This window comes from Scyliorhinus torazame, chromosome 1, assembly GCF_047496885.1.
Source record: "Scyliorhinus torazame isolate Kashiwa2021f chromosome 1, sScyTor2.1, whole genome shotgun sequence".
Taxonomy (NCBI): domain Eukaryota; kingdom Metazoa; phylum Chordata; class Chondrichthyes; order Carcharhiniformes; family Scyliorhinidae; genus Scyliorhinus; species Scyliorhinus torazame.
Genome location: NC_092707.1, coordinates 15,209,429 through 15,235,833, shown reverse-complemented (window position 1 = coordinate 15,235,833; position 26,405 = coordinate 15,209,429). Strand labels below are relative to the sequence as shown.

The window sequence follows — 26,405 nt, the reverse complement described above, 5'->3', positions numbered from 1 at the left end:
CAACCTGCAAGTTTACCTTTAGAGAATCCTGGACTAGGACTCCCAAGTCCCTTTGCACTTCAGCATTATGAATTTTGTCACCGTTTAGAAAATAGTCCATGCCTCTATTCTTTTTTCCAAAGTGCAAGACCTTGCACTTGCCCACGTTGAATTTCATCAGCCATTTCTTGGACCACTCTCCCAAACTGTCTGAATCTTTCTGCAGCCTCTCCACCTCCTCAATACTACCTGCCCCTCCACCTATCTTTGTATCATCGGCAAACTTAGCCAGAATGCCCCCAGTCCCGTCATCTTAATATATAAAAGAGAACAGTTGTGGGCCCAACACTGAACCCTGCGGGACACCACTCGTTATCGGTTGCCATTTCGAAAAAGAACCTTTTATCCCAACTCTCTGCCTTCTGCCTGACAGCCAATCGTCAATCCATGGGCCCTTATTTTACTCAGCAGTCTCCCGTGAGGCACCTTATCAAAGCCCTTTTGGAAGTCAAGATAGATAACATCCATTGGCTCTCCTTGGTCTAACCTATTTGTTACCTCTTCAAAGAACTCTAACAGGTTTGTCAGGCACGACCTCCTCTTACCAAATCCATGCTGACTTGTCCTAACCCGACCCTGCACTTCCAAGAACTTAGAAATCTCATCCTTAACAATGGATTCTAGAATCTTGCCAACAACCGAGGTTAGGTTAATTGGCCTATAATTTTCCATCTTTTTCCTTGTTCCCTTCTTGAACAGGGGGGGTTACAACAGCGATTTTCCAATCCTCTGGGATTTTCCCTGACTCCAGTGACTTTTGAAAGATCATAACTAACGCCTCCACTATTTCTTCAGCTATCTCCTTTAGACCTCTTAGTTTCTCTGGCACTTTCTCCTTTGTGATGGCTACCATATTCAACTATGCCCCCTGACTCTCCTGAATTGTTGGGATATTACTCAAGTCTTCTACTGTGAAGACTGACGCAAAGTACTTATTTAGTTCCTCAGCTATTTCCTTGTCTCCCATCACTAGATTACCAGCGTCATTTTGGAGCGGCCCAATGTCTACTTTTGCCTCCCGTTTGATTTTAATGTATTTAAAGAACTTCTACTATCATTCCTAATGTTACTGGCTAGCCTACCTTCATATTTGATCCTCTCTTTCCTTATTTCTCTCTTTGTTATCCTCTGTTTGTTTTTGTAGCCTTCCCATCTTCTGACTTCCCACTACTCTTTGCCACATCATAGGCTTTCTCTTTTGCTTTGATGCATTCCATAACTTCCTTTGTCAGCCATGGCTGCCTAATCCCCCCTCTGATAACCTTTCTTTTCTTTGGGCTGAACCTCTGTACTGTGTCCTCAATTACTCCCAGAAACTCCTGCCATTGCTGTTCTACTGTCTTTCCCACTAGGCTCTGCTCCCAGTCGATTTTCGTCAGTTCCTCCCTCATGCCCCTGTAGTTACCTTTATTAAACTGTAACACCTTTACATCTGATTCTACCTTCTTTCTTTCAAATTGCAGATTGAATTCTACCATATTATGATCACTGCCTCCTAAGTGTTCCCTTACTTTAAGATCTTTAATCAAGTCTGGCTCATTACATAACACTAAGTGCAGAATGGCCTGTTCCCTCATGGGCTCCATCTCAAGCTGTTCCAAAAAGCCCTCCTGTAAACATTCAATGAATTCCCTTTCCTTGGGTCCCCTGGCAGCATTATTTACCCAGTCCACCTGCATATTGAAGTCCCCCATGATCACTGTGACCTTGTCTTTCTGACATGCACTTTCTATTTTGTGGTGCATTTTGTGCCCCATGTCCTGACCACTGTTAGGAGGCCTGTACATAACTCCCATTAAGGTTTTTTTGCCTTTGTGGTTCCTCAACTCTACCCACACAGACTCCACATCATCTGACCCTATGTCGTTTAGTGCTATTGATTTAATTTCATTCCAAATTAACAAAGCAACCCCGCCCTCTGCCTACCTCGCTGTCTTTCGATAGGTTGTGAATCCCTGGATGTTTAAATGCCAGTCCTGAACCCCCTGCAACCACGTCTCTGTGATGCCTACCACATCATACCTGCCAGTCACAATCTGGGCCACAAGCTCATCTACCTTGTTCCGTACACTGCATGCATTTAAATATAGCACCTTTAATTCTCTATTGACCGTCCCTTTTTGTTTTCTTAGTGTGGTGGACCTTGGTTTACTGAGCCTTTCCATACACTGTCATATTTTGTGGGATGGGGACTATCGTAACCTCTTCTGAGTTCTGTCTTTTTGTGCTTTTTTGTATTCCTAAGCAGCTACGCTTCCCACTGATTACTTCACCTCTTGGTTCCCTGACTTTCCCTTCCCCCCCAATCTCTAGTTTAAAGTCCTATTGGCCACCCTATTTACTCTTTTCGCCAGAACACTGGTCCCAGCTCGGTTCAGATGGAGACCATCCCAACGGTATAGGTCCCCCTGTCCCAAAACTGATGCCAGTGTCCCATGAAAAGGAACCCCTCTTTCCCACACCACTCTTTCAGCCCCGTGTTAATTTCCCTTATTCTTACCTCCCTATGCCAATTTGCACGTGGCTTGGGCAGTAATCCGGAGATAATGACCCTTGAGGACCTGTTTTTTAAAATTTGAATCCTAGCTCTTTATAATCTCTAAACAGGTCCTCTTTCCTAGACTTGCCTATGTTGTTGGTACCAACATGGACCACAACAACTGGATCCTCCCCCTCCCTCTCCAGTATCCTTTCAAGCCAGTCAGAGATGTCCCGCACCCTAGCAGGCAACATACCATGCGGGACTCTTTATCCTGCTCACAAAGGATACCATCTATCCCCCTGATAATAGAATCCCCTACAACTTGCCTATTTACTCCCACCCCTTGAATGGCCTGCTGAACCATGGTGCCTTGGTCAGCTGACTCATCCTTCCTGCAGCCCTGTTCGCCATGCACACAGGGAGCAAGTGCCTCATACCTGTTGGACAGGGTCAAGGGCTGAGGCTCCTGAGTGCTGGTTCCCTTTACCTGCCTGACTTGCAGTCACACCCTGCTGTCCCTGGCCACTGGCAGGATTTAAACTACTTACTCTGACAGGTGTGACTGCCTCCTGAAACACAGTGTCCAGGTAAGTCTCCCCCTCCCGGATGTGCCTCAGTGTTTGAAGCTCAGACTCCAGCTCATCAACTCTGAGCCGGAGCTCTTCGAGCAACCAACACTTAGTGCAGATGTGGTCGCTGCAGCTCGCAATGGGATCTGCCAGCTCCCACATCAAGCAGCTCAAGCACATCACCTGACCAGCCATCTCTAAATAATTAATTCGTTTAATTTAAGTTTACGGGTTTAGCTGTGTTTTTTTAAAATTTGGGGCAGATTTGCTGTCAACCAATCAGATCACAGCTTCCCTCTGACATCACTTTTGGAAAAAAACCTGGAAAACAGGAAGTTACTGTTAGGTTTTTATACTTAGAGACTGCTCCTCCTACTCCGAACGGCTCCCGAAATTAGGCCCGAAGAAAGAGACAGAACAAAACTGCAGGGAAAAAGCACCTTCTCCCACTCTGCACCGAATTACCTCACTGCATTCAAATTCTCACTCTGTCTCACTCACTCAGGCTGTGTCTCTTTGACCAGCGCAACGCTTACTGAGTGTGCTTTCTGTCTGTCTTTTATACAGACTTTAGGATGACTCACACTAAAACTTCAAAGAGAAGAATACAATGTGTACCTTTGTGCCCCTAAACAGGCCTCAGGTGACTGCCAGATAACTGCCTCTCAGCAATTAGGGTGGGGGCAGCTTCAGCCAATCCGACACTAATCTACACTGCACTTTTAACTGAAAAACAGCACTATTAGATTAACCACTTACCTTTCCTGGTTACCTCACTGCACCAAATCACAAAGTTTCAAATTCTCACTCTGTCTGTGTCTCACTCACTCAGGCTGTGTCTCTTAACCAGCGCAACGCAACCCTACCAGAAGGACATGGAGGCTTTAGAGGGGGTTCGGAAGAGATTTACCAGGATGTTGCCTGGTATGGAGGGCATTAGCTATGAGGAGAGGTTGAATAAACTCGGTTTGTTCTCACTGGAATGACGGAGGTTGAGGGGCGACCTGATAGAGGTCTACAAAATTATGAGGGGCATAGACAGGGTTGGATTGTCAGAGACCTTTTCCCATATTAGAGGGGTCAATTACTAGGGGGCATAGGTTTAAGATGCGAGGGGCAAGGTCTAGAGGAGATGTACGAGGCAAGTATTTTTCACAGAGGGTAGTGGGTGCCTGGAACTCGCTGCCGGAGGAGGTGGTGGAAGCAGGGACGATAGTGACGTTTAAGGGGCATCTTGACAAATATATGAATAGGATGGGAATAGAGGGATACGGACCCCGGAAGTGTAGAAGATTTTAGTTTAGACGGGCAGCATGGTCGGCGCAGGCTTGAAGGGCCGAAGGGCCTGCTCCTGAGCTCGACTTTTCTTTGTTCTTTGTTCTTCTGAGCGGGTTCGACGTTGATGCCGATCTGACAGAATCATGGGTTTGAATTGGCGAGATTGGATGTTAGTTTTCGGGGTGGGAGGAGGGCTTTGGAGATGAAGGACTTACTTCTAGAAGGGTGGTTCGTAAGTGAGGAGGAGTTGAGAGAAATTTGGGATTCTGCTGGGGGAGGCCTTTAGGTATATGCAGGTGCGGGACTTTGCAAAGAAGGTTTTTCCGATTTTTCCAGTGGGACTGCCTGTCTCATTGTTGGAGGGGGGTGTTGTCAGGGCTGGTGTGTGTGTGTGGGGGGGGGGGGGAAAGAGAGAGAGAGAGAGAGAATCCTCTCGGTGATTTATGGATGTTGGAGGGGGTCAAGGCCAAGTGGGAGGAGGAGCTGGGAACAGCACTGGTAATGGAGTTGTGGTGTGAGGTCTGCGGAGGGTGAACCCCTCAACCTCATGCGTGGTTTTGAGGCGTTCTCTTATTGGGAATTTTTTTTTTTTTTTTTGGGTTATGTGCTTAAAATTTTAAAAATCAAATAAATATATTTAAGAAAAGAAAAAGCAGATGGAATGTTAGCGTTTATTGCAAATGGACTGGGGTATAAAAGTAGAGAAGTGTTGTTGCAATTGTATCGGGTGTTGGTGAGACCACATCTGGAGTATTGTGTCCAGTTTTGGTCTCCTTATTTGAGGAAGGATGTGGTGACATTGGAGGCAGTTGAGCAGATTCACCAGATTGATTCCAGGGATGAAAGGTTTGACGTATGAGGAGAGATTAAACCATTTGGGTTTAAACTCACTGGAGTTTAGAAGGATGAGAGGGGATCTGATCGAGGTGTATAAAATCCTAAAAGGGATCGATAAAGTAAATGTAGACCAAATGTTCCCCCTTGTAGGGTAATCTAGAACGAGAGGTCACAGATATATGACGAATGGTGGTAGATTTAGAACTGAGATGAGGAGGGACTACTTCTCGCAGGGGGTGGTAAATTTGTGGAACTCCTGCCTCATAGTGCGGTGGAATCTGTGCCATTAAATGGTTTCAAGGAGGAGATAGATATATTTCTGATAAAAACAGGTTAAAGAGATATGGGGAACATGTAGGGAGGTGGATTTGAGACCAGGAAGAGATCAGCCATGACCTGACTGAATGGTGAAGCAGGCTCGAAGGGCTGAAATGCCGACTTCTGCTCAGAATTCCTACGTTCAACATTCAATCAGCTGTTTGTGTAGCTCCAGGCATAAGATAACAATGAAAAGTTTTAGTGAGTCAGAATTCTTTACAAATTCTCCATACGGAATCACAAGTTGTGTTCTAAGTTGAGAATTTCCCTGCAAGTTACATCTTGATAAACCTCCAGAGCTACTTTCCTTGAACATCATTTGCCTTTGCACTGAGACTTGGAAGCCAAGAAATCAGGAACTTTCACAAAAACTAAAACAACACCCAATAAAAATATTTATAAAAATCGAGAGCAGTTTATTTTAGAATCTATCCAAAAAGCATTGATAAGCTGGAGAAGGACACTGTAGGCCCTGATGCCATTTAAGTGCTTGATTGAGTTACTGCTTTGCTGTGGCACAGCAGTTAGCACTGCTGCCTCACGGCACCAGGGTCAATTCCGGCCTTGGGTGACTGTGCGGAGTCTGCACGTTTTCCCCATGTCTGCGTGGGTTTCACCCGGGTGCTCTGGTTTCCACCCACAGTCCAAAGATGTGCAAGTTAGGTGGGGCTATGGGGATAGGGCGGGGGAGTGGGCCTAGATAGGGTGCTCTTTCAGAGGGTCAGTGCCAACTCAATTGGCTGAATGGCCTCCTTCTGCACTGTAGGGATTCTATGGATTTCCACATTGAAGTATTTACTATTTTTTAAATACATACATTAAGGGATAAGCGAGCACATGCTGCAGACAGCCATGTGTTTACTGCACTTGAAGGTTTAAATGTACTGTTATCTAAAATTGTACAGGCATAAAATTGAGAGAAAACATTTTAAAACAGCTTCATAATTGATTATATGTTGCTGCAAATGTTAAAATTTCATTATGTTCTCTTTCCTGTGACCTTGAGTTAAGGATACTACATGCCTGTCCATGAAATTGCCATTTGCCTACACCCTACAGTACGACAGTCAGATAATGAATAACCTGTTATGCCTCTGACTGGCTCCCAGCTCAGCAAAGTGGAGTGCGAAGACAGTGAAATTGACTGAGGTAATCTGTCTCTCCCTACCTCAGTGACAGATGCTTCAGTCTGAAAAATGGAGGAGCATTCAGCAGCACCGACCCAGGAAAACTTAATAACCCTGACAGATCATGGCAGCCCAGTGAAAGGCACTGTGCTCAGTCAGCACAAGCACATGCAAGTCAGGCCTTTAGGGCAAAAAAATCATCTGCTCTACAGAACAGGGTAATTTGCTCGTTTGAAATGGTTCCTACCGCTACAATGCATCAGCCACAGGATTTTTGACTCCAAAGATGGGTCAAGTATTATTAACCTTTTACAGTTTACCCTCAGGGCCTTCTCTTCTACTGAAGTTGGCATGTAAATTATGTGGAAATTTGCAGATCAAATCAGTCTGTTTGACAGACATTCTTTCCTTGAGTTTTATGCCTAGAAAATGCTGTACTTACTGATCCTTGGGATAATCATAGGGTAACCACATCAATCACAGTGCATTTACAGTAACTGTTTATTAACAAAGGTTATGCAGAAAGCATATAGCAAATCTAGCTTCAGATAAACTGTTTTATAATTACAAATTTACAATTCATTGTCACTTTCTTTTCATACTATTGGGCATATTGGGCCCAATATGGGTGGTTAGCACTGCAGCCTCACAGCGCCAGGGACCCGGGTTCAATTCCGACCTTGGGTGACTGCGGAGTCTGCACGTTCTCCCAGTGTCTGCGTGGGCTTCCTCTGGGTGCTTTGGTTTCCTCCCACAGTCCAAAGACATGCAGGTTAGGTGGATTGGCTGTGCTAAATTGCCCCTTAGTGTTCAAAAAGGTTATGTGGGGTTAAGGGGATAGGGCGAGGGCATAGGCCTGGGTGGGGTGCACCTTCGGAGGGTCAGTGCAGACTTGATGGGCCAAATGGCCCCCTTCTGCACTTTAGGAATTCTATGATATAGGGCACAGTTGCCTTAGTCAACTGACAAATCATGCACGCTCAATGATAATTTTAATTTACCAAGACAAAAAATGAGGAAGGGGGTGAGTAAGGTAAACTGGCTTAGCACGTCACCCTTTCTGCCACCTGAAGTCTTTTTCAGCATCTTTAAACTGGCTTACATACCTTAGGCTGAAATGCTCCCTGAAGGGACCCAAAGGGACCTGAATGTGGAATCATGGATGGCATGCCTGGCATTGCTGGAGCGTATGGTGGGAAGAACTAAAATCAACAAGATATGAAGAGTTAAATTCCGAATGAGAATTAGTCACATAGTCCACATCTCACATACAAACCAAGGACCAGATATGCAATGATGCAATTCAGCTACTCGAGAACAAATGTACGTTAATCGTCTACACCTGATTGATGTATCTTTGCCACCATCTAAACATAGTACTATATCAAGATACGTTTACAACAGGCACTTCACCAGATACAGGATATGGTGAGTGTCTGTGTGCAATGCATATCTAAAGGATGCAACATTAAAATAATTTTACAGGGGTGGCATGTGCCATAGTGGTTAGCATTGCAGCCTACAGCGCTGAGGACCCAGGTTCGAATCCCGGCCCTGGGTCACTGTACGTGTGGAGTTTGCACATTCTCCCCATGTCTGCGTGGGTTTCACCCCCACAACCCAAATTTGTGCAGGTTAGGTGGACTGGCCACGCTAAATTGCCCCTTAAATTGGAAAAAAAAATATTTTGGGTACTCTGAATTGATTAAAAAAAAAGAATAAATAAATAAATAATTTTACAGTATGGAAGTCTCAGAACAAAGTCTTCTTCCTGAAGCATATAGTATTTAATCTCAACTTCACTAAAGGCTGGAAAAAGGCCTGGTATAAAGCCTGTTTTTTTTCTATCCCATGACCCATCAATTTCTGCATGAGCAAATTAAATTACTGCTATGATCTTGCATTATGTCTGCATGAGGCAACTGCCCCCTAAATTGGGGCAGCACGGTAGCATTGTGGATAGCACAATTGCTTCACAGCTCCAGGGTTCCAGGTTCGATTCCAGCTTGGGTCACTGTCTGTGCGGAGTCTGCACATCCTCCCCGTGTGTGCGTGGGTTTCCTCCGGGTTCTCCGGTTTCCTCCCACAGTCCAAAGATGTGCAGGTTAGGTGGATTGGCCATGATAAATTGCCCTTAGTGTCCAAAATTGCCCTTGGTGTTGGGTGGGGTTACGGGGATAGGGTGGAGGTGTTGACCTTGGGTAGGGTGCTCTTTCCAAGAGCCGGTGCAGACTTGATGGGCCGAATTGCCTCCTTCTGCACTGTAAATTCTATGATAATCTACGAAACACCCAACAATATTGGTTCATCTTTAGTGAAGCCAAATAAAATGAAATATCTTCAAACAGAAGTGCAATTCAATAATGTGGTTCTAGGCAGCTTCAGTCTTATTGATTTTTGTACCTGTAATCTAAAACAAGGAAACAGCTATCTATTTCTGCATTCAAAGGGAAAGCGACTTAAACAGGTAACATTTTTCAATCTATACCAGAGCTGCTAGCACGAACACGGAGATGCTTGATTTGCATGTGTGAGATAATGCCTCTGCCATTAAACAAGCATACTCTGGATGCACAATGACATAAAACTTTGGCTTTAGCAATCCAAAGAACGAGACGGTGTAAAGCACATTTTGCCTTCAATTTGCAGTTCAAAATCACCTAACCTATATTTGGTTGGTCTCTGTTATAAATGCAAATTGAGGCTAATTTGATGAACTGCAGATGCAGTGGAAACCACAAGAGTAGAAACACCAAATTTAACACATGAAATGACACTCGATCAAAATAACATTTCAAAAAACATGGGTGCGAGCTGAAGCACACGCACAAGGAGCTCTCGGGGAAAAGAAAGGACACTCACACTCGAATGTCGATAGAAAGGATTTTCTATTTTTGGTGCATACTTTTCAAACTGAAAGGAAGAGGAAAAACAAGTTATAATAGATTTTATTTTGCCTAACATCTAAATCACTCTGCCACTATGAAGCTTTGAGGCTGTCAAAATGAATTAAACACATCCTCTGATCACCATGTATAATCAAAATAGGCTAATGATTGATCAATATTATTAGCTGCTAATCATTTTCAACTTGGCATGAACTACTCACAATTTTTATGGGAAAAATCGATAAACAGCTTTTAATAATTACTCCTACATATTTCATCTTTAAACAATTAAGGGACATTAAGAAATGGAAAGTCTTCACACACAGCCATTTGGCATGGCAGCTGCTGCTGAATATAATAACTGTATACAGAACACATGCATAATTTCATTAATTATAGCCATTACCAGATGTCTGCCACTTAGTCAGCATAAACAACATTAATCACAAAAACATACACTCGGTAGATTATACACACAATTCTTTATGACCATAATTAGACCACATGGTACATTTTTTGCATTTAAAAATTGAAAACACATTCTGCAGCAAGCAGTTAAACTGCTTTTCTTCATAATCTTTTTTGGGGAAAATTTGTAAATGGCATTTGAAAGGAGCAGACATGCATGCAGCTTGCACAAGGGCCATGATCAGCTGAAATTAAGTTAACTGTTTGTAAACACTAGTTGAGGTAAAGAAACAATAGCTAACTGCGCATTAAAGAACCCGATTCTATGGGTATATGGTCTTAGTGATTTTAATCATACATTGTTAACTCTAACTAAGATCCAAAAATAGCGTTTGTGTGTTAGAAGTTATAGAACTGCTCCTGTTTTCAGTTCACAGGAAGAATATGTATAAAAACAGCACTGCGGATATATTAATACTTCATTCTTTCACACTGGGCTACTGTGGTATTTCACTTTTTGCTAGTACGTAATGCTCATATCGCATATATTTAAGGTTGTTTCAATTATTTTATACTGGTGAATAAAAAAGGTTCAGTGCATTAAAATTTAAACCCACAACCCTGATATCAGCACAGAATAAATATCTGTTCCAAGGCCCAGAAAGGATTTATAATGTCTTCGTCTTTTGACCACACAACACCTTGAAGCACAATCAAGCGCCTTGGGATGTTTCACTGCGTTAAAGGCACGACTTGGATGCAAGTTGTTTTTGCTTATCACGTTCTGAAACAACTTTTCTTGCGACTGCAATCAGTGTGGTATTTTAAAATAGCAGGGCCATATTAACTTAACAGTTATCAAATATTAAACGAGTTTCAGGATGCTATTCTCTTTAAATATTACTTGATGGTGACTGCCAAATGTTTGACGCCAAATGTATTGCAATGTGCACAAAGAATCTCAAAAAAACACATGACCTTCCACCCTTAATTCGGTGTCCATTGATTGTATGGTCAAAAGATATCACAGGAGGTTCAGAATAGAAATATAAATGCCCCTGGTGTTTTATTTTTAAGAACCACATTAGCCAACCTGTGGTCACTATGGCAAAAGAGGTGGAAGGTATTTCTTTTTTGTAAAGGGAGAGGGGGGAGTCAAGAGATGCTCTACTTATCCTCACTTTTCTGCCTGGGGTATGCACCATAGGTGGTACAGTGGGTGGCATGAGTGGAGTCAATGGTAGACTCGCAGGGAAAGGAGCAAACGTGTGCTGATGTGTGTGTGTTGATGCGTGTGCTGATGCTGATGAAACTCTGCCCTCAAGAATGGTGACGGGGCTAGCGACCCTGCCCCGTCGGAACTCTGAACCAAAAACCGGTTGGTCAACTCCTGCCTCAGCAGTTCATGCTCTGGAAGAGAAAAAAGAAACACAAGGGCCATGGGCCAGTCAGTTGGAAAAAAAAAAGCCAAATATTCACCTGGCATTCCCTGTTTCTGCAGGTCATGCTGTGGTGGTTTTCTACGTGAGGACTCATTGGTGGAGGTAACAGAGATGCCTGTGACAAAGCACCAATCAGAATTCCCGACTGAGGCTGACAATACATGATTGGTTGGTTGAATGATATCAACAGGCTGGTATCTAAAGACAGAAGAGAACCACATGAGTCATCCCAGCAGAAAACAAACTGGGGAAATGTAACACACACACAGTCCACCTCTAAAGGAGATAGCTAAGACACTGTACTTGTCTCCATAAGAGCAGGCAGCAATACCACTTTTTGAAATGTGTCCTCTGGACATTGATGAAGTTGGTACCTTTGCAAGCTACCATTTTCTATTCATCCAAATTGGTAAAAATGTATTATGAGCTTTAAATGGGAAGATCTGCAGTAATAACTGTTTGATTACTTTATACTGGCAGTTTAGAGCTCGTTTGTGCAGCTTTAAGCAGCCAAAACGTACAAATACTCTGAATCACCTTTACCGCCATTAGCACGGCAACATTCGCTGCATGCTGAAAACATAAATTCTCAATAAATCAAAATCATTATCAGGCACTTATGAGGACATGTTTCTTGACATCACATCAGACTGGTGTTCAATACAGCTTCAAGAAAGAAAAATCAGTTTGAATTATGTTACCTTGTAAGGACACATTTGGAAAATGACTTATTGAAATATCATTACCCTGAGTTAAAATGAATGGAATGATTAAAGACAAGTGTAATTCAAGGGATGAAACAATATTCTTGTTAATTAGCAATACAATCCACTTGGTCAAATACTTTTCTAACATTTTGGGATACAGTGATGCATATCACCACACATGCTTCAGTTATAAATGTTAAAAGATTAGGTTGCCTTCTGAATATCAAGGAATCTTATGAATTAAGTGACAGTTCTGAACTTTTTTCATGCAATAACCTTCCCTCGTCTCTCAAGTTGGGAAAATGCAATGTTCACTTTTGTTTCTTTAAAAAAAAAAAAAAGAGTATTTTGTTCAAGTGTATTGTAAGTGAAACACCAGAACCCTTATAAGTAAACAAAACTAAACTGGCATTTGGAGAATGCAAAAGGAATTTAAAAATATTAACAATCAAAATCCTGAATGGCAAATGTAGCAGAATGACATCTTAAATACTGGGGTGAATAAGAATCTGCACCTACCTGAATAGCCAGGTCCTGCAGGGTGACCCGGGACAACAAGGCTGTTTGACGTTAAAGGAGGTGGTGGTGGTAAGGTAGCTGGTGTTGCAAACATGGCGTGGTGATGGGGGTGAGTCTGAGGCCTCAGGGAGAAATTATGTGAGGTAGCAAGGTTTGGAATAGACAAGGGCAAGACTGGAGTGGGTGAATGATGGGGGTGGATTTGGGGGGATGAAGACAAGTGTTTGGGTAGGCTGACGCTTGCAGCACTGCTGGCACTGCTACTCCTGCTGCTGGGGAAGCAAACGTGATCATTAGTTATCATACGACACAAGGCATAACAATAAAAATACAAATATATTCATGCGCTGGGACTGAAACAAAGCAGTGGAGTTTCCTGTGCAATCTCACTGCAAATGTGTTGCAATAATCCTGAGCCAATTAATTTCACATCAATCAGTTTTTCATTCTGACCGAAACTGGTACATATATGAGAGAGAGTTCGGTCTCATTGATCTCTGCTTTTCCTCATTACAAAAAACAATAATATTTACCTTGGTGTTATTTTTGATAAAAATTGAGCAATTTTCAGTTTAAGAATTATGGTAGGAAATGGAGTTTAACATTTCATTGGTAATTAGTCAGAGTCATACAGCACAGAAACAGGCCCTTCGGCCCACTATGTCTATGCTGTCCAATCCCAATCTATACTTATTCCATTTACCAGCACTTGGTCCATAGTCTACTCAGCCATGGCAATTTATCATAGAATTTACAGTGCAGAAGGAGGCCATTTGGCCCAGCGAGTCTGCACCAGCCCTTACAAAGATCACCCTACTGAAGCCCTGTATCTACCCTATCCCCCTAACCCCCACTTATCCTTTTTGGATACTAAGGGCAATTTATCATGGCCAATCCACCTAACCTGCACATCTTTGGACTGTGGGAGGAAACCGGAGCACCCGGAGGAAACCCACGCAGACACGGGGAGAACGTGCAGACTCCGCACAGACAGTGACCCAAGCTGGGAATCGAACCTGGGATCCTGGCGCTGTGAAACAACTGTGTTAACCACTATACTACCATGCTGCCCCAGATTTAAGTGCTCATCCAGAGGCTTTTTAAATGTTGAGAGAGTACCTGCCTCCACCACCCTCTCAAGCAGCACAGTCCATATTTCCACCACCGTCCGAGTAAAAATATATTTCCTCGGGTCCTCTCTAAACCACTTACTCCTCACTTTAAACCTATGCCCTCTGGTCTTGGACTCCTCTGCCAGGGAGGAAATTCTTACTATCTACCCTATCCATGCCTCTCATCATTTTGTATACCTCTATTAGATCCCCCCCGCCTAGCCTCCTCTGCTCCAGGGAAAATAAACCCAGCCTTTCCTCATAGCTGAAACTTTCCATCCCAGGCAACAGACTGGTGAAACTCCTCTGCACCCCCTCCAGTACAATCACGTCCTTCCGATGGTGTGATGACTAGAACTGCACACAGTATTCCATCTGTGGCCGAACCAATGTTTTATGAAGTTGTACCAAGACTTCTCTCTGCTCCTGTATTCTATGCCCCGGCTAGTGAAGGCAATCATTCCGTATGCCTTCTTCAGACCCTGTCTACCGGTGCTGCCACCTTCAGGGATCTATGGACTTGTACACCAAGGTCTCTTTGTTCCTCAGTACTCCCTAAGGACCGACCGTCCATTGTGTATATCCTACACCAGACCTCCCAAAATGCACCATCTCACACTTATCAGGATTAAATTTCATCTGCCATTGCTCTGCTCAACTTCATAGCTGATCAATATCAGTCTGTAGCTTAAGACTATTCTCCTCACTATCAACAACAACACCAATTTTCGTGTCATCTGCAAACTTATTAATTATGCCTCCTACATTCAAATCCAAGTCGTTAATGTATGTAACAAACAGCAAGGGTCCCAGCACCGATCCATGTGGTTCACCGCTGGTCACAGGCTTCCAATCACAAAAGCAACCCCCCACCATCACCCTTTGCCTCCTATAAACAAGCCAGTTTTGGATCCAATTTGTCAACTTGTCTTGGATCCCCTAGGCTCCAAACCTTTGGAACAGCCTTCCATGTGGGACTTTGTCAAAGGCCTTACTGAAGTCCATGTAAACCACATCAACTGCACTACCCTCATCAATATATTTAGTTACCTTTTCAAAAAACTCAATTAAATTAGTTACACAGGATGTCCCACCAACAAATCCCTGAACAATCTCTGTCTTTCCAAGTGTTCCTTAATCCTGTTCCTCAGAATTGTTTCCAATAATTTCCCTACTCCTGACATTAAAACTAATAATAATCTAATAATAATCTTCATTAGTGTCACAAGTAGGCTTGCAATAACACTCCAATGATGTTACTAACTGGCCTGCAATTACCTGGCTTATCCCCGCTGCACTTCTTGAATAAAGGTACCACAGTAGCTATCCCTCCAGCCACCTGGCACTTCACCTGTGGTCAGCGGAGATTGAAATATCTCCGTCAGGGCCACAGCAATTTCCTCCCTTGCCTCCCATAGCAGCCTGGGAAACATTTCATCAGGCCCTGGGGATTAATACAACTTTATGCCCGCTAAAAGATCTACTACCTCATCCTTATTAACCCTAACATGCTCTAGAACTTCACCACCCCAACTGAAATCTACAGCCAACATGCCTTTCCCCTTAGTGAATACAGGTGAAAAATATTATTTTAAGACCTCACCCATGTCCTCTGGCTCCATGATTGCCCCTTCAGTCTCTAACGGGCCCCACTCTTTCCCTGGTCGGTCATCCTCTTGCTCTTAATATACTTTAAAAAATGCCTTGGGGTTTTCCTTAATCCTATCTGCAAATGAGGTTTCCTGGCCCCTCTTTGTGCTCCTAATGTATTTTTAAGCACCCCCCTCCACTCTCTACACTCCTGAAGGGCCTCCCCAGTTTTTAGTGCTCTATACCTAGCATATGCTTCCTTTTATTTTTAAATCAAACCCTCAGTATCCCTTGACATCCAGGCTTCCTTGGACTTGCCACCCTTGCCCTTTACTTAGAGGAACACGTTGAACCTGAACTCTCACTATTTCACTGTTAAAAGACTCCTGCTTTCCAAATTGTAGATTTACCGGCAGGTAGCTGCTCCCAGTCTACGTTCGCCAGATCCTGTTAAATGACATTGAAATCGGCCTGCCCCCAATTCAGGCACTTGATTTCTGGACCATCCTTATCCCGTTCCATACTGACCTCTAAACTTACAGAACTCTCTTTCGTGATCTTGTAATCTTTAGTACTGGCTAAGTATTGTAATAACAAGTTAGGACAAGTTAATATGGAAATTCCCTGTGATTATTCCCACAGGATTCAGTACATTTTCAAGTGCCTTCTCTTCACTGCAGCATTTGGATGTTTTGAAGGATTCAGATAGCTTGCCGACAATTACATAAACATCAGTCATCTCCTTGAAGATCTCGTCTGAAACTTTTGTATTATTTGGCACACTTGGCTACTCTAAACTGAAAATCTGGAAACTGACATCAAAATCAGGATGACTCATCTCCACAGTTATGTGGTATGAAACACAAGGCAACTATTAAAAACAATATGGCAGTTAACTGCGCTGTACAAAAAACGCAACATTCAACTGAAGTATGCATTAATAAGTTGCAAATGTCGCCACTTAAAACAAATATAGTCAAGAATGTTACATCATGAATATTCTTCCAACTTCTAGACATGCTCGAGGAAATGTAAGAGGGCATTTCCTCAGATGACGGTTACTTTCTACCATTACTTTAATGCCGCCATCGTAATGAAAACTTAAAATTAGTTTCCAATTAATTTGTTAGTAATAAAAGTAGTGCTGCTCCACTGTACAAAGTTCTGCAATTCTTTTACATGGATATCTGTTTTTCTTTAGTTAACTGGGCTGCAGTAATTTATTTGCTGACAAACTTAGCTTTATGGTTTCCCACTACCTTGGATGACATCTGTTAGTAAAGCGAGCATCTTCTCACCCTGAAGAATCAAATCTAAACTTGGAGCATAGATAGTTTCTTTGGAGATTTGGGCATGTTAATGAAACAATTGCGTGTGTTTATATTTAATGTAGCATTGGTCATATCAAAAGGTGAAATATTCAGGCTAATATGAACTTCTGTCCTTTTGGTTTACATAGGAGTAAATGACAACTGACAACTTGAAGAAAAGGCTGGCAAGAGCTATAGACATAAGGGAACAAAATGAAAAGTCTTTCTGCTGCCTCGCTGATCCAGCAATCAAGTCCACAGAGCCATAGAAACGTTACAGCACAGGAAGAAGCCACATTGCCCATTGTGCCTGTGGCAGCCTCAAATGATAAAAAAATAAACTCGCCATTCATTTTAATCCCACTTTCCAGCACTTGTGGGTTCCAGCACTTCAGGTGCAGATCCAGGTACCTTACATAGATACATAGGAGATAGGAGCAGGAGGAGGCCATTCGGCCCTTCAAGCCTGCTCCACCATGTATCACGATCATGGCCGATCGTCCATCTCTAATCCTGCTTTCTCCCCATAGCCCTTGATCCCATTCGCCCCAAGTGCCATATCTAGCCGCCTTTTGAATATATTCAATGTCTTAGCCACAACTACTTACTGTGGTAATGAATTCCAAGGTTCACCACTCTTTGGGTGAAGAAATGTCTCCTCATCTCTGTCCGAAATGGTTTACCCCGAAACCTCAGACAAGTGACCCCTGGTTCTGGACACACCCACCATTGGGAACATCTACCCTGCATCTACCCGGTCTAGCCCTGTTAGAATTTTGTAAGTCTCTATGAGATCACCTCTCATTCGTCTGGACTCCAGCGAGAACAATCCCAACCTAGTCAATCTCTCCTCATATGTCAGTCCTGCCATACTGGAATCAGTTTGGTTCGCTGCACTCCCTTGAGAGCAAGAACATCCTTCCTCAGAAAAGGAGACCAAACTGCACACAATATTCTCGGTGTGGCCTCACCAAGGCCCTGCATAACTGCAACACATCCCTGCTCCTGTACTCGAAACCTCTCGCAATGAAAGCCAACATACCATTAGCCTTCTTTACCGCCTGCTGCACCTGCATGCTTACCTTCAGTGACTGGTGCACAAGGACACCCAGGTCCCGCTGCACACTCCCCTCTCCCAATTTACAACCATTCAGGCAGTAATCTGCCATCTTGTTTTTGCTTCCAAAGTGAATAATCTCACATTTATCCAAATTATCCTTGGAGCCGTGAAGCAACAGTGCTAACCACTGTGCTACTGTGCCGCCTTTAAAAAGGGAGCTAACATTTAGAGTCTGGATGATTCTTTGTCAAAGCTCAGGCTAACTCAGCCTCTTAGGCTGAATACTCCTGGGGCAGGGTTGGAGCAAGTCGGTGTTCTTCGAGAATGTGCTTCATTTGGTGAAACAAATTTAATATGATAAAATCCTAGAGCCTAGGCCCCTGCAAGATGCCTTTAGGTAACTGATCCCTCAGCTAGAGGAAACAGGCATTTCCTGTCTACCCTATTTAGACGCCTCATAATTAGTACATCTCAATTAGGTCACCCCCTCAGCCTTTCCTGATCTAAGGAAAACAACCCCAGTAGCATGGTAGCACAGTGGTTAGCACTGTTGCTTCACCACACAGGGCCTGGGTTCGATTCCCACTTAGGTCATTGTCTGTGGGGAGCCTGCACGTTCTCCCCGTGTCGGCATGGGTTTCCTCCGGGTTCTCTGGTTTCCTCCCACAAGTCCTGAAAGATGTGCTTGTTAGGTGAATTGGACATTCTGAATTCGCCCTCGGTGTACCCGAACAGGCGCCGGAGTGTGGAGGCTAGGGGCTTTTCACAGTAACTTCATTGCAGTGTTAATGCAAGCCTACTTGTGACAAAAATAAATAATAAAGATTATTATTATTAAGCCTATCCAATCTTTCCTCATAGCTGCAATTTTCAAGCCCTGGCAACATTCTTGTAAATCTCCTCTGCTCTCTCTCAATGGCAATGATGTCCTTCCTGCAATGACCAGAAACCTAATTGGACTAGTCATATAAATACTGTGGCTACAAGAGCAGATCAGAGGTTAGGAATTCTGCAGCGAGTAACTCTTCTCCCGACTCCACAAAGCCGGTCCACCACCTACAAGGCGCTAGTTAGGAATGTGATGGAATACTCTCCACTTGTCTGAATGAGTGCAGCTCCAACAAAACTCAAGAAGTTCAACACCATCCAGGACAAAGCAACCCACTTGATTGGCACCTCACCCACAAACATTCATTCCCTCCACCAATCTGCCAGGAACCCGCAAAGGCTCCATAACCTTCCAAGCCTAAGGCCACTACCATCTAGAAAGGCCAGGGCAGCAGACACATGGGAATATCATCACCTGGAAGTTACCCACCCCAAGTCACTCGCCATCCTGTTTAGGAAATATATCGTCATTCCTTCGCTGTCACTGGGTCAATCCCTCCCCAACAGCACTGTAGGTGCACCTACACCACATGGACTGCAACAGTTTAAGAAGGCAGCTCGTAACCACCTTCTCAAGGGCAACGAGGGGTGAGCAATAAATGTTGGCATAGCACATCCCACAAATTAAAAAAAAAGAGACTAGAACGACACAAATTTCCATCTGTGGCCTAACCGGTGGTTTATATAGTTCCATTATTACATTCCTACAGGCAGCACGGTGGCAAAGTGGTTAGCATTGCTGTCCCATGGCGCCGAGATCCCAGGTCCAATCCCGGCTCTGGGTCACTGTCCGTGTGGAGTTTGCACATTCTCCATGTGTCTGTGTGGTTTCACCCCCACAACCCAAAGATGTGCAGGGTCGGTGGATTGGCCACGCTAAATTGCCCCTTAATTGGAAAAAATTAATTGGGTAGTCTAAATATATATATTTTTTTTATAAACTTAAAAAATTATTACATCGCTGCTTTTATATTCAATACCTCACCCAAGAAAGAAAAGCACTCCACGTGCTTTCTTTGTCACTTTATCCATCTGTCCTGTCAGGGACTTGTGGATATGCACTCCAAGGTGCCTCACTCCCTCTACCCCTCTCACTATCGCCCCATTTATTTTTTTAACAAACAATTTTAATGAGGTATTTTTTGGCATTGTAAACAGTAGAATTACAGAACGAGAAAACAAAAGGACTGTACAGTAAACAAAGTACATAGTGTAATTGCTGTAGCCCGCCCCACCCAGATCTGCCTAATTGACCCCCTATACTACATTCCCCTACCCCCCCCTCCCCTGCTGCTGATTAATTCTCCGCAAAGAAGTCAATGAATGGTTGCCACCTCCGGGCGAACCCTAACAACGACCCTCTCAAGGCGAACTTGATTTCCTCTAAGCCCAGGAAACTCGCCATGTCTGACAGCCAAGCTTCCGACTTCAAGGGCTTTGAGTCCCTCCAAGTTAGAAGTGTCCGTCTCCGGGCTACCAGGGAAGCAAAGGCCAAGACGTCGGCCTCTTTCTCCCCGTGGACTTCCGGGGCCACTGAAACCCCAAAAATTGCCACCTCTGGACTCATTGCCACCCTCGTGTTCAATACTCTAGACATGATGTCCTCGAACCCCTGCCAGTATCTCCTACGTTTTGGACAAGCCCAAAACATGTGGACATGGTCTGCCGGTCCTCTCAGACACTTTACACACCTGTCCTCTACGCCGAAGAATCTGCTCATCCGGAACACTGTCATGTGGGCCCGGTGGACGACCTTAAATTGAATCAGGCCAAACCTGGCACATGTTGCAGTCCCTGCTCAGCGCGTCCGCCCACAGGCCTTCCTCAATCTCCCCTCCCAACTCCTCCTCTCATTTATGCCTCAGCTCCTCGGTCTGAGTCTCCTCCGCCACCATGACCTTCTTGTAAATATCCGAGACACTTCCCCCACCCATCCTCTAGACACTACCCTATCTTGGATCCCCCTTAGTGGCAAGAGTGGAAAAGATGGCACCTGCCTCCGCAAAAAGTCTTGCACCTGAATATACCGGAATTCATTCCCCCTCGTCAACCCAAACTTGGCCTCCAGTGCCCTCAAGCTAGGGAAGCTCCCTTCCAAAAACATCCGCTCAATCCCTGCACTCCGCCATACCCGAAACCCCCCGTCCAACCACCCCGGGGCAAACCGATGGTTGTCACATATCGGGGACCAGACCGATGCTCCCACGTGCCTCCTCCATTGTCCCCAGATCTGAAGGGCCGCCACCACTACAGGACTGGTGGAGAAGCGCGCTGGCGGGAACGGCAGAGGCGCCGTCATCAATGCCCCCAGACTGGTACCACTACATGAGGCTGCCTCAACCCACTCCCAAGCCGACCCCCCCCCCCACTTCCTTATCATGGCTATGTTAGCCGCCCAATAATAGTTGCTGAAATTCGGCAGTGCAAGCCCCCCTTCCCCCCCGGTTTGATCCTGGCTCTGGGTCACTGTCCGTGTGGAGTTTGCACATTCTCCCAGTGTTTGCGTGGGTTTCGCCCCCACAACCCAAAGATGTGCAGGGTAGGTGGATTGGCAACGCTAAATTGCCCCTTAATTGGAAAAAATTAATTGGGACCACTAAATTTATTTTTTTTTAATTTGAAAAAAGAAAAGGTCAGGATGAAATAGAATATCAAGGTTTTTTTGGTCCAATTCAACTTCAGACAATGTCCAGTGGTTATGGAGTGGTCGTGGATGGAAATATATTTTGGGCAGATGATTGGGGAAAATGCCTAGCGATTTAGAACACACATGGTACATACAACAACTATTGTATCCTCGATGGTGTCCTGGTCAATATTTGTCCGTCAAACAACATAACAAAAACAAATCATCTGGTTATAATTACATTGCTGTTTGAGGGAGCTTGCTGTGCGCAAATTGGCTGCCATGTTTCCCATACTGAAACAGTGATTACACTTCAAAGGTACTTTAATGGCTGTAATATGCTTTGGGATGTCCAGTGGTCGTGAATGATGAAGAAATGCAATTCTCTCTTTCCAAAGACAAGTTGTGCTTCAAAGATATCCAACTTAACAGAGTACTTCAAAAGTAATGTGAAGAGTGCAATGGGTTCCCGAGGGATGCAATACGATGTTGCGTCATTGCAAGTTCTTTCTTTGTCTTTTCTAACATATCGTACATTACTTGTATCACTACAACTGGGTGAAGCTTCCCATGGATGAATAGAGTAATAGCAAACAGCATTTAAGAAGCAATTTGATGAGCACTTAAAATGCCATAGCAAGGGCAGCATGGTGGCACAGTGGGTTAGCCCTGCTGCCTCATGCCACCGAGGTCCCAGTTTCGATCCTGGCTCTGGGTCACTGTTCGTATGGAGTTTGCACATTCTCCCCGTGTTTGCATGGGTTTCGCCCCCACAACCCAAATATGTGCAGGTTAGGTGGATTAGCCATGCTAAATTGCCTCTGAATTGGGTACTCTAAATTTATTTTAAAAAACAATGCCATAGCATACAAGGCTACGGATCAAGTGCTGGAAAATGGGATTAGAAGAGATAGGTGCTTGGCACAATGGGCTGAATGGTCTCTTTCTGTGCTATAAAACTCTATGACTAGCCTATTATGGCTTCCACAACCCCACATCCAAAAGAAAGTCTGGTTAACGATGATTAAGGCACAGGGCAGGTATTAGAAGGATGGGGGACCTGTTTGTGGACGGGAAGTTCACGAGCCTGGGTGAGCTGGAGAAGTTTGGGCTCCCCCCGGGAACACGTTCAGATATATGCAGGTAAGGGCGTTTGTTCGGCAGCAGGTGGTGAAGTTCCCACTGCTGCCGCCATGCAGGATCCAGGACAGGGTGCTGTCGGGGGTGTGGGTTGGAGAGGGGAGGATCTCGGCAACGTATCAGGTGATGCAGCAGGAGGAGGAGGCCTCGGAGCTAAAGGGTAAGTGGGAGGAGGAGTTGGGTGAGGAGACTGACGAGGGGACGTGGGTGGATGCCCTGGGGAGAGTGACCTCTTCCTCCTCTTGCGCGAGGCTCAGCCTCATACAATTTAAGGTGCTGCATAAGGCTCACATGACCGGGGCAAGGATAAGCCGGTTCTTTGGGTGAGGACAGGTGTGTTGGGTGCTCAGCAAACCACACCCACATGTTCTGGGCGTGCCCAGCGCTGGAGGACTTTTGGAAGGGTGTAGCGAGGATGGTGTTGAGGGTGGTAGGTTCCAGGGTCAAGCCGGGCTGGGGGCTCGCAACATTTGGGGTGGCAGAGGAGTCGGGAGTGCAGGAGGCGAAAGAGGCCGGTATTCTGGCCTTTGCGTCCCTGGTAGCCCGGCGAAGGATTCTTCTTCAGTGAAAGGATGCGAGGCCCTCAAGCGTGGAATCCTGGATCAACGATATGGCGGGGTTTATTAAACTGGAGAGGGTGAAATTTGCCTTAAGGGGATCGGTGCAAGGGTTCTTTAGGCAGTGGCAACCGTTCCTACACTTCCTGGCAGAACGTTAGAAGATGGTCAGCAGCAGCAACCTGGGGGTGGGGGGGGGGGTCGTTTTTCTTGAGGGGGCATGTATATTTGTCTTTGTGCTGATGAAGGCTGTTAATTTATTATTTATGTAAATGGGGGGGGGGTGGGAGAAGGGGGGTTTGTTCTTTTCTTCCTGTATTTTGTTGATATTTTGTGAAAATTTGAATAAAAATTATTTTTAAAGGCAACTACACCTTTGCCAATCTGATTGGTCATGCACCACCATTCCTGAAGCAATAGTTTCCAACCTAATAGCCGAATAGTGTCTTCTAATCTTGCTATTTGTTGTATCCCTGTGCTTCTTTTTTGGGTGTTGATGGGAGACTAACATTAGCAGCTTCCCATGGGTCTAGATGAGATGTGTTAGATTTCACAAAACCACTTTGAAATCAACATTTATCCTAGGTTTCAATATTAAACATGTAGAAAATAATAGTTTCAGAAAAATTAAATGGTCTGAGGTAAGAAAGCAGGTCTTGCGCTTGGGTGAGTGCGTGCATGTTCAAAAAAAAGTTAGAACACTTTGGCTTAATAAATATTCACTCACAAACAGTGAACCCCAGTTCAAATCCTGCCCAGTCCAGATCCGACATCAAATTAATTTTACTTCTCAATGCAGTTCTTAGTGAGCATTCTACCAACACAAAACAGCCCCTACTTTTTCAATTCCATTCAGAGGTCACCGAATAACTTTTATGGGAAATGGGAAAATGTCCACCCTTGCAGAATTAGATACTCTCTTTTAAAATAAATTTAGAATACCCAATTCATTTTTCCCAATTAACGGGCAATTTTGCATGGCCAATCCACTTATCCTGCACATCGTTTGGGTTGTGGGAAGACTGTACAAACTCCACACGGACAGTGACCCAGAGCCTGGGACCTCGGCGCCGTGAGACAGTAGTGTTAACCACTGCACCACCGTGCTGCCCTTGAATTAGATACTCTTAAGATAAAGGTTGCAGCGTTATACAAGGAGAGTTGCACTACACCTGTCCTGGGAGAACTTAATGATGATACAATGAGAGAAATAGGAAGTGGCCATGTCATTAACACTCATCTAAATATACAAATTAAAACACACGTGGATTCTGAAAACAATGCAACATCCTCTCTGCTTACCTGATACTATTAAAATTGCTGAATGGTATCTGATGGTGAATCTGGTGATGTACAGGAGGCTGCGTGTGAATCTGAGACAGAGGATAATGCTGCAGTTGCGGTTGTAACTGTGGCGTTGGCTGTCTTGGTTGCGGCTGTGCCTGGTAAATGGTTTCCTTTACTGTTGGACTCACTGTGCTATTGGAAGCACACGCTGAAGAAGCTGGAGGTATCACAGCAGCTGGAGGGCTTGGCACCAGTGGCACAAATGGTGTCTCCTTGCTCTGTTCCTGGCTACGTTCTAGTCCAGATATCTTGGAAACACCTGGTCCCCTTGTTTCAGGTTTCTCATTCAACGTCAAACTGCTTCCAGTGAAGCTTGAACCTAGAAAATTAGAGAAGAGCAAAACCTTTTCTGAAGTGTTTATGCAGTACATTTCCATGCTTAACCATCATCAGCTGATTCCAGCTCTCTGAGGAATAAAGTCAGCTTTAATAACTCACTCCTAATTATTGTTAAACGCCTGTCGATTCAGGTCTTCGCCAAGCACATTCTAGCATAAAATGATTATGTTACAGTGCAACTCTGAAAAGTTCACAGCCTTTTCCTACTGTGCACTGATCAAAATCCTCAGCTCATTCATGCCTATTAATATTTAAGGATTAATTAAATGTAGGGGTTTTATCGCAAACTTAATAGCGTTTCCCACAATTTATTTTTCAACACTACCTGTTAAACCGTCAAAGCGGCCAATCTTACAGCCCTGCGGTCCAGGCATAATCCATTTGCACAAATTACAATCAAATGAATATGAGGGAGGCAAAGTGGCATGGATATTAACACTAATTGTTGTCTAGCTGCAAACAGCACGTCCTTGCTGCAATTTACTTAATGAAAATCTGTTTAGTTTAATTGCTTTGACACTGTTCTCTTTATCTCAATGAATGCATGTATCAAGCCAGCTTTGCCGGCCTTGCTTCTGCAGTAATAGTCTAAAGGATGAACTAACAGGCAGTGAGGCCTATGTTTACATCCTGGGCCTAATCTCTTCATTCAACGGAAATCACATTCCAGCTGGCTTAGCATGCTCAGAGTTAGGGAATCTGAAGTACACAAAGGCAAGCGGAATGAAAAACATATTTGAGGCAAGAGTTAAACTTCAGGTATTAAGGAACCTTTGCAGCAAAGCTTATTTAGATTTAACAGGTTCGCCATTTACTGCGATGTTTGAGCTAATCTTTTATTCTATCCGCATTTTGAAACAATCATTAATCACGCTAGTTCTTGTTATATTTCCATACAATCCAATGAAACATGATCGCTTCCAACATAAAGGGCATCTTACTGTTAATTAATGGCATTCACACTCTGATTGACATGAATTCATTCTTTCTTTTCCAGATCCCATGTCAGGTAAAGCAAACTTTGCAGATAATTTCTGACTGATATTGGAACTTTTCATTTGGGGGAACCTCACTTTCACACCAGAATCTTGCCACTGTAGCACATTTAGCTGCCAATCACTGGTTTTGATATTCCATATATTTTATAGCACTTCTGCCAATGACAGTGGGTGTACCTCCCGTGCATTGCAATTCCCTCCATGAACCTCGCCATCTCATTCTCCGTCTCCAAGACCCTCCTCAAAAACCCACCTCTTTGACAACATTTTTAGTCACCCCCTCCGAATAGCTCCTTTGTCCATCTTTGTTTGATCACATCTCTGTGAATTGCCTTGGAAAATTCAGTGACATTACAGGTGCTATAGAAATGCAGGTTTTTGCAATAGCAACCCAATAAGCAAAAAAAAAACACAGCCTTTGGAGGGGGGGGGGGGGGGGCACCAGCCTCTTCTCACATGTTGGAAGATACAGTTCAGTTACTTATCTTGTGCACCTTCCTAGCAATTAGCAGGTAGAGTCATGTAACCTGTTCAATGGGTCAGATTTTATAAGATGCCTAAACCAACAGCAATTTGTAAGGCCAGTGGAATGTAGTATGTCTGTGAAGAAAATTTCTTCAGGTTACTTTATATTCAAGAATGAGAATGACAGTACGTTTGTCATTAATGGAATCTCATTAGATAAAAGTACATAGCAAGAGAACAACTCTATAGAACCGGCACATTGAATTATATTGTAGAACCACTTTGAGGCTGTTCTGCAATAAAGAGAGGGTAATAGCTTCACCACTAATGGCTACATCAACAAGACGTGAATATGTTTA

General features: G+C 44.1%; 1 protein-coding gene across 14 annotated transcripts in view; it reads right to left on the bottom strand.

Annotated features, from left to right (window-relative positions):
* The window catches only part of fbrsl1 (fibrosin-like 1), a 1,210,587-nt gene that overhangs the window by 31,539 nt on the left and 1,152,643 nt on the right, over positions 1-26,405 (bottom strand). For 13 of the 14 annotated variants that reach the window (XM_072468681.1, XM_072468689.1, XM_072468742.1 and 10 more), the window contains 5 exons: positions 24,200-24,563; positions 12,615-12,886; positions 11,426-11,586; positions 9,513-9,563; positions 7,757-7,852 (listed from right to left, as the gene is read on the bottom strand). In XM_072468681.1, coding sequence (XP_072324782.1) covers positions 7,757-7,852; positions 9,513-9,563; positions 11,426-11,586; positions 12,615-12,886; positions 24,200-24,563 — 944 coding nt within the window. The remainder of the gene's footprint in view (positions 1-7,756; positions 7,853-9,512; positions 9,564-11,425; positions 11,587-12,614; positions 12,887-24,199; positions 24,564-26,405) is intronic. The other variant, XM_072468583.1, reaches the window with a different exon arrangement.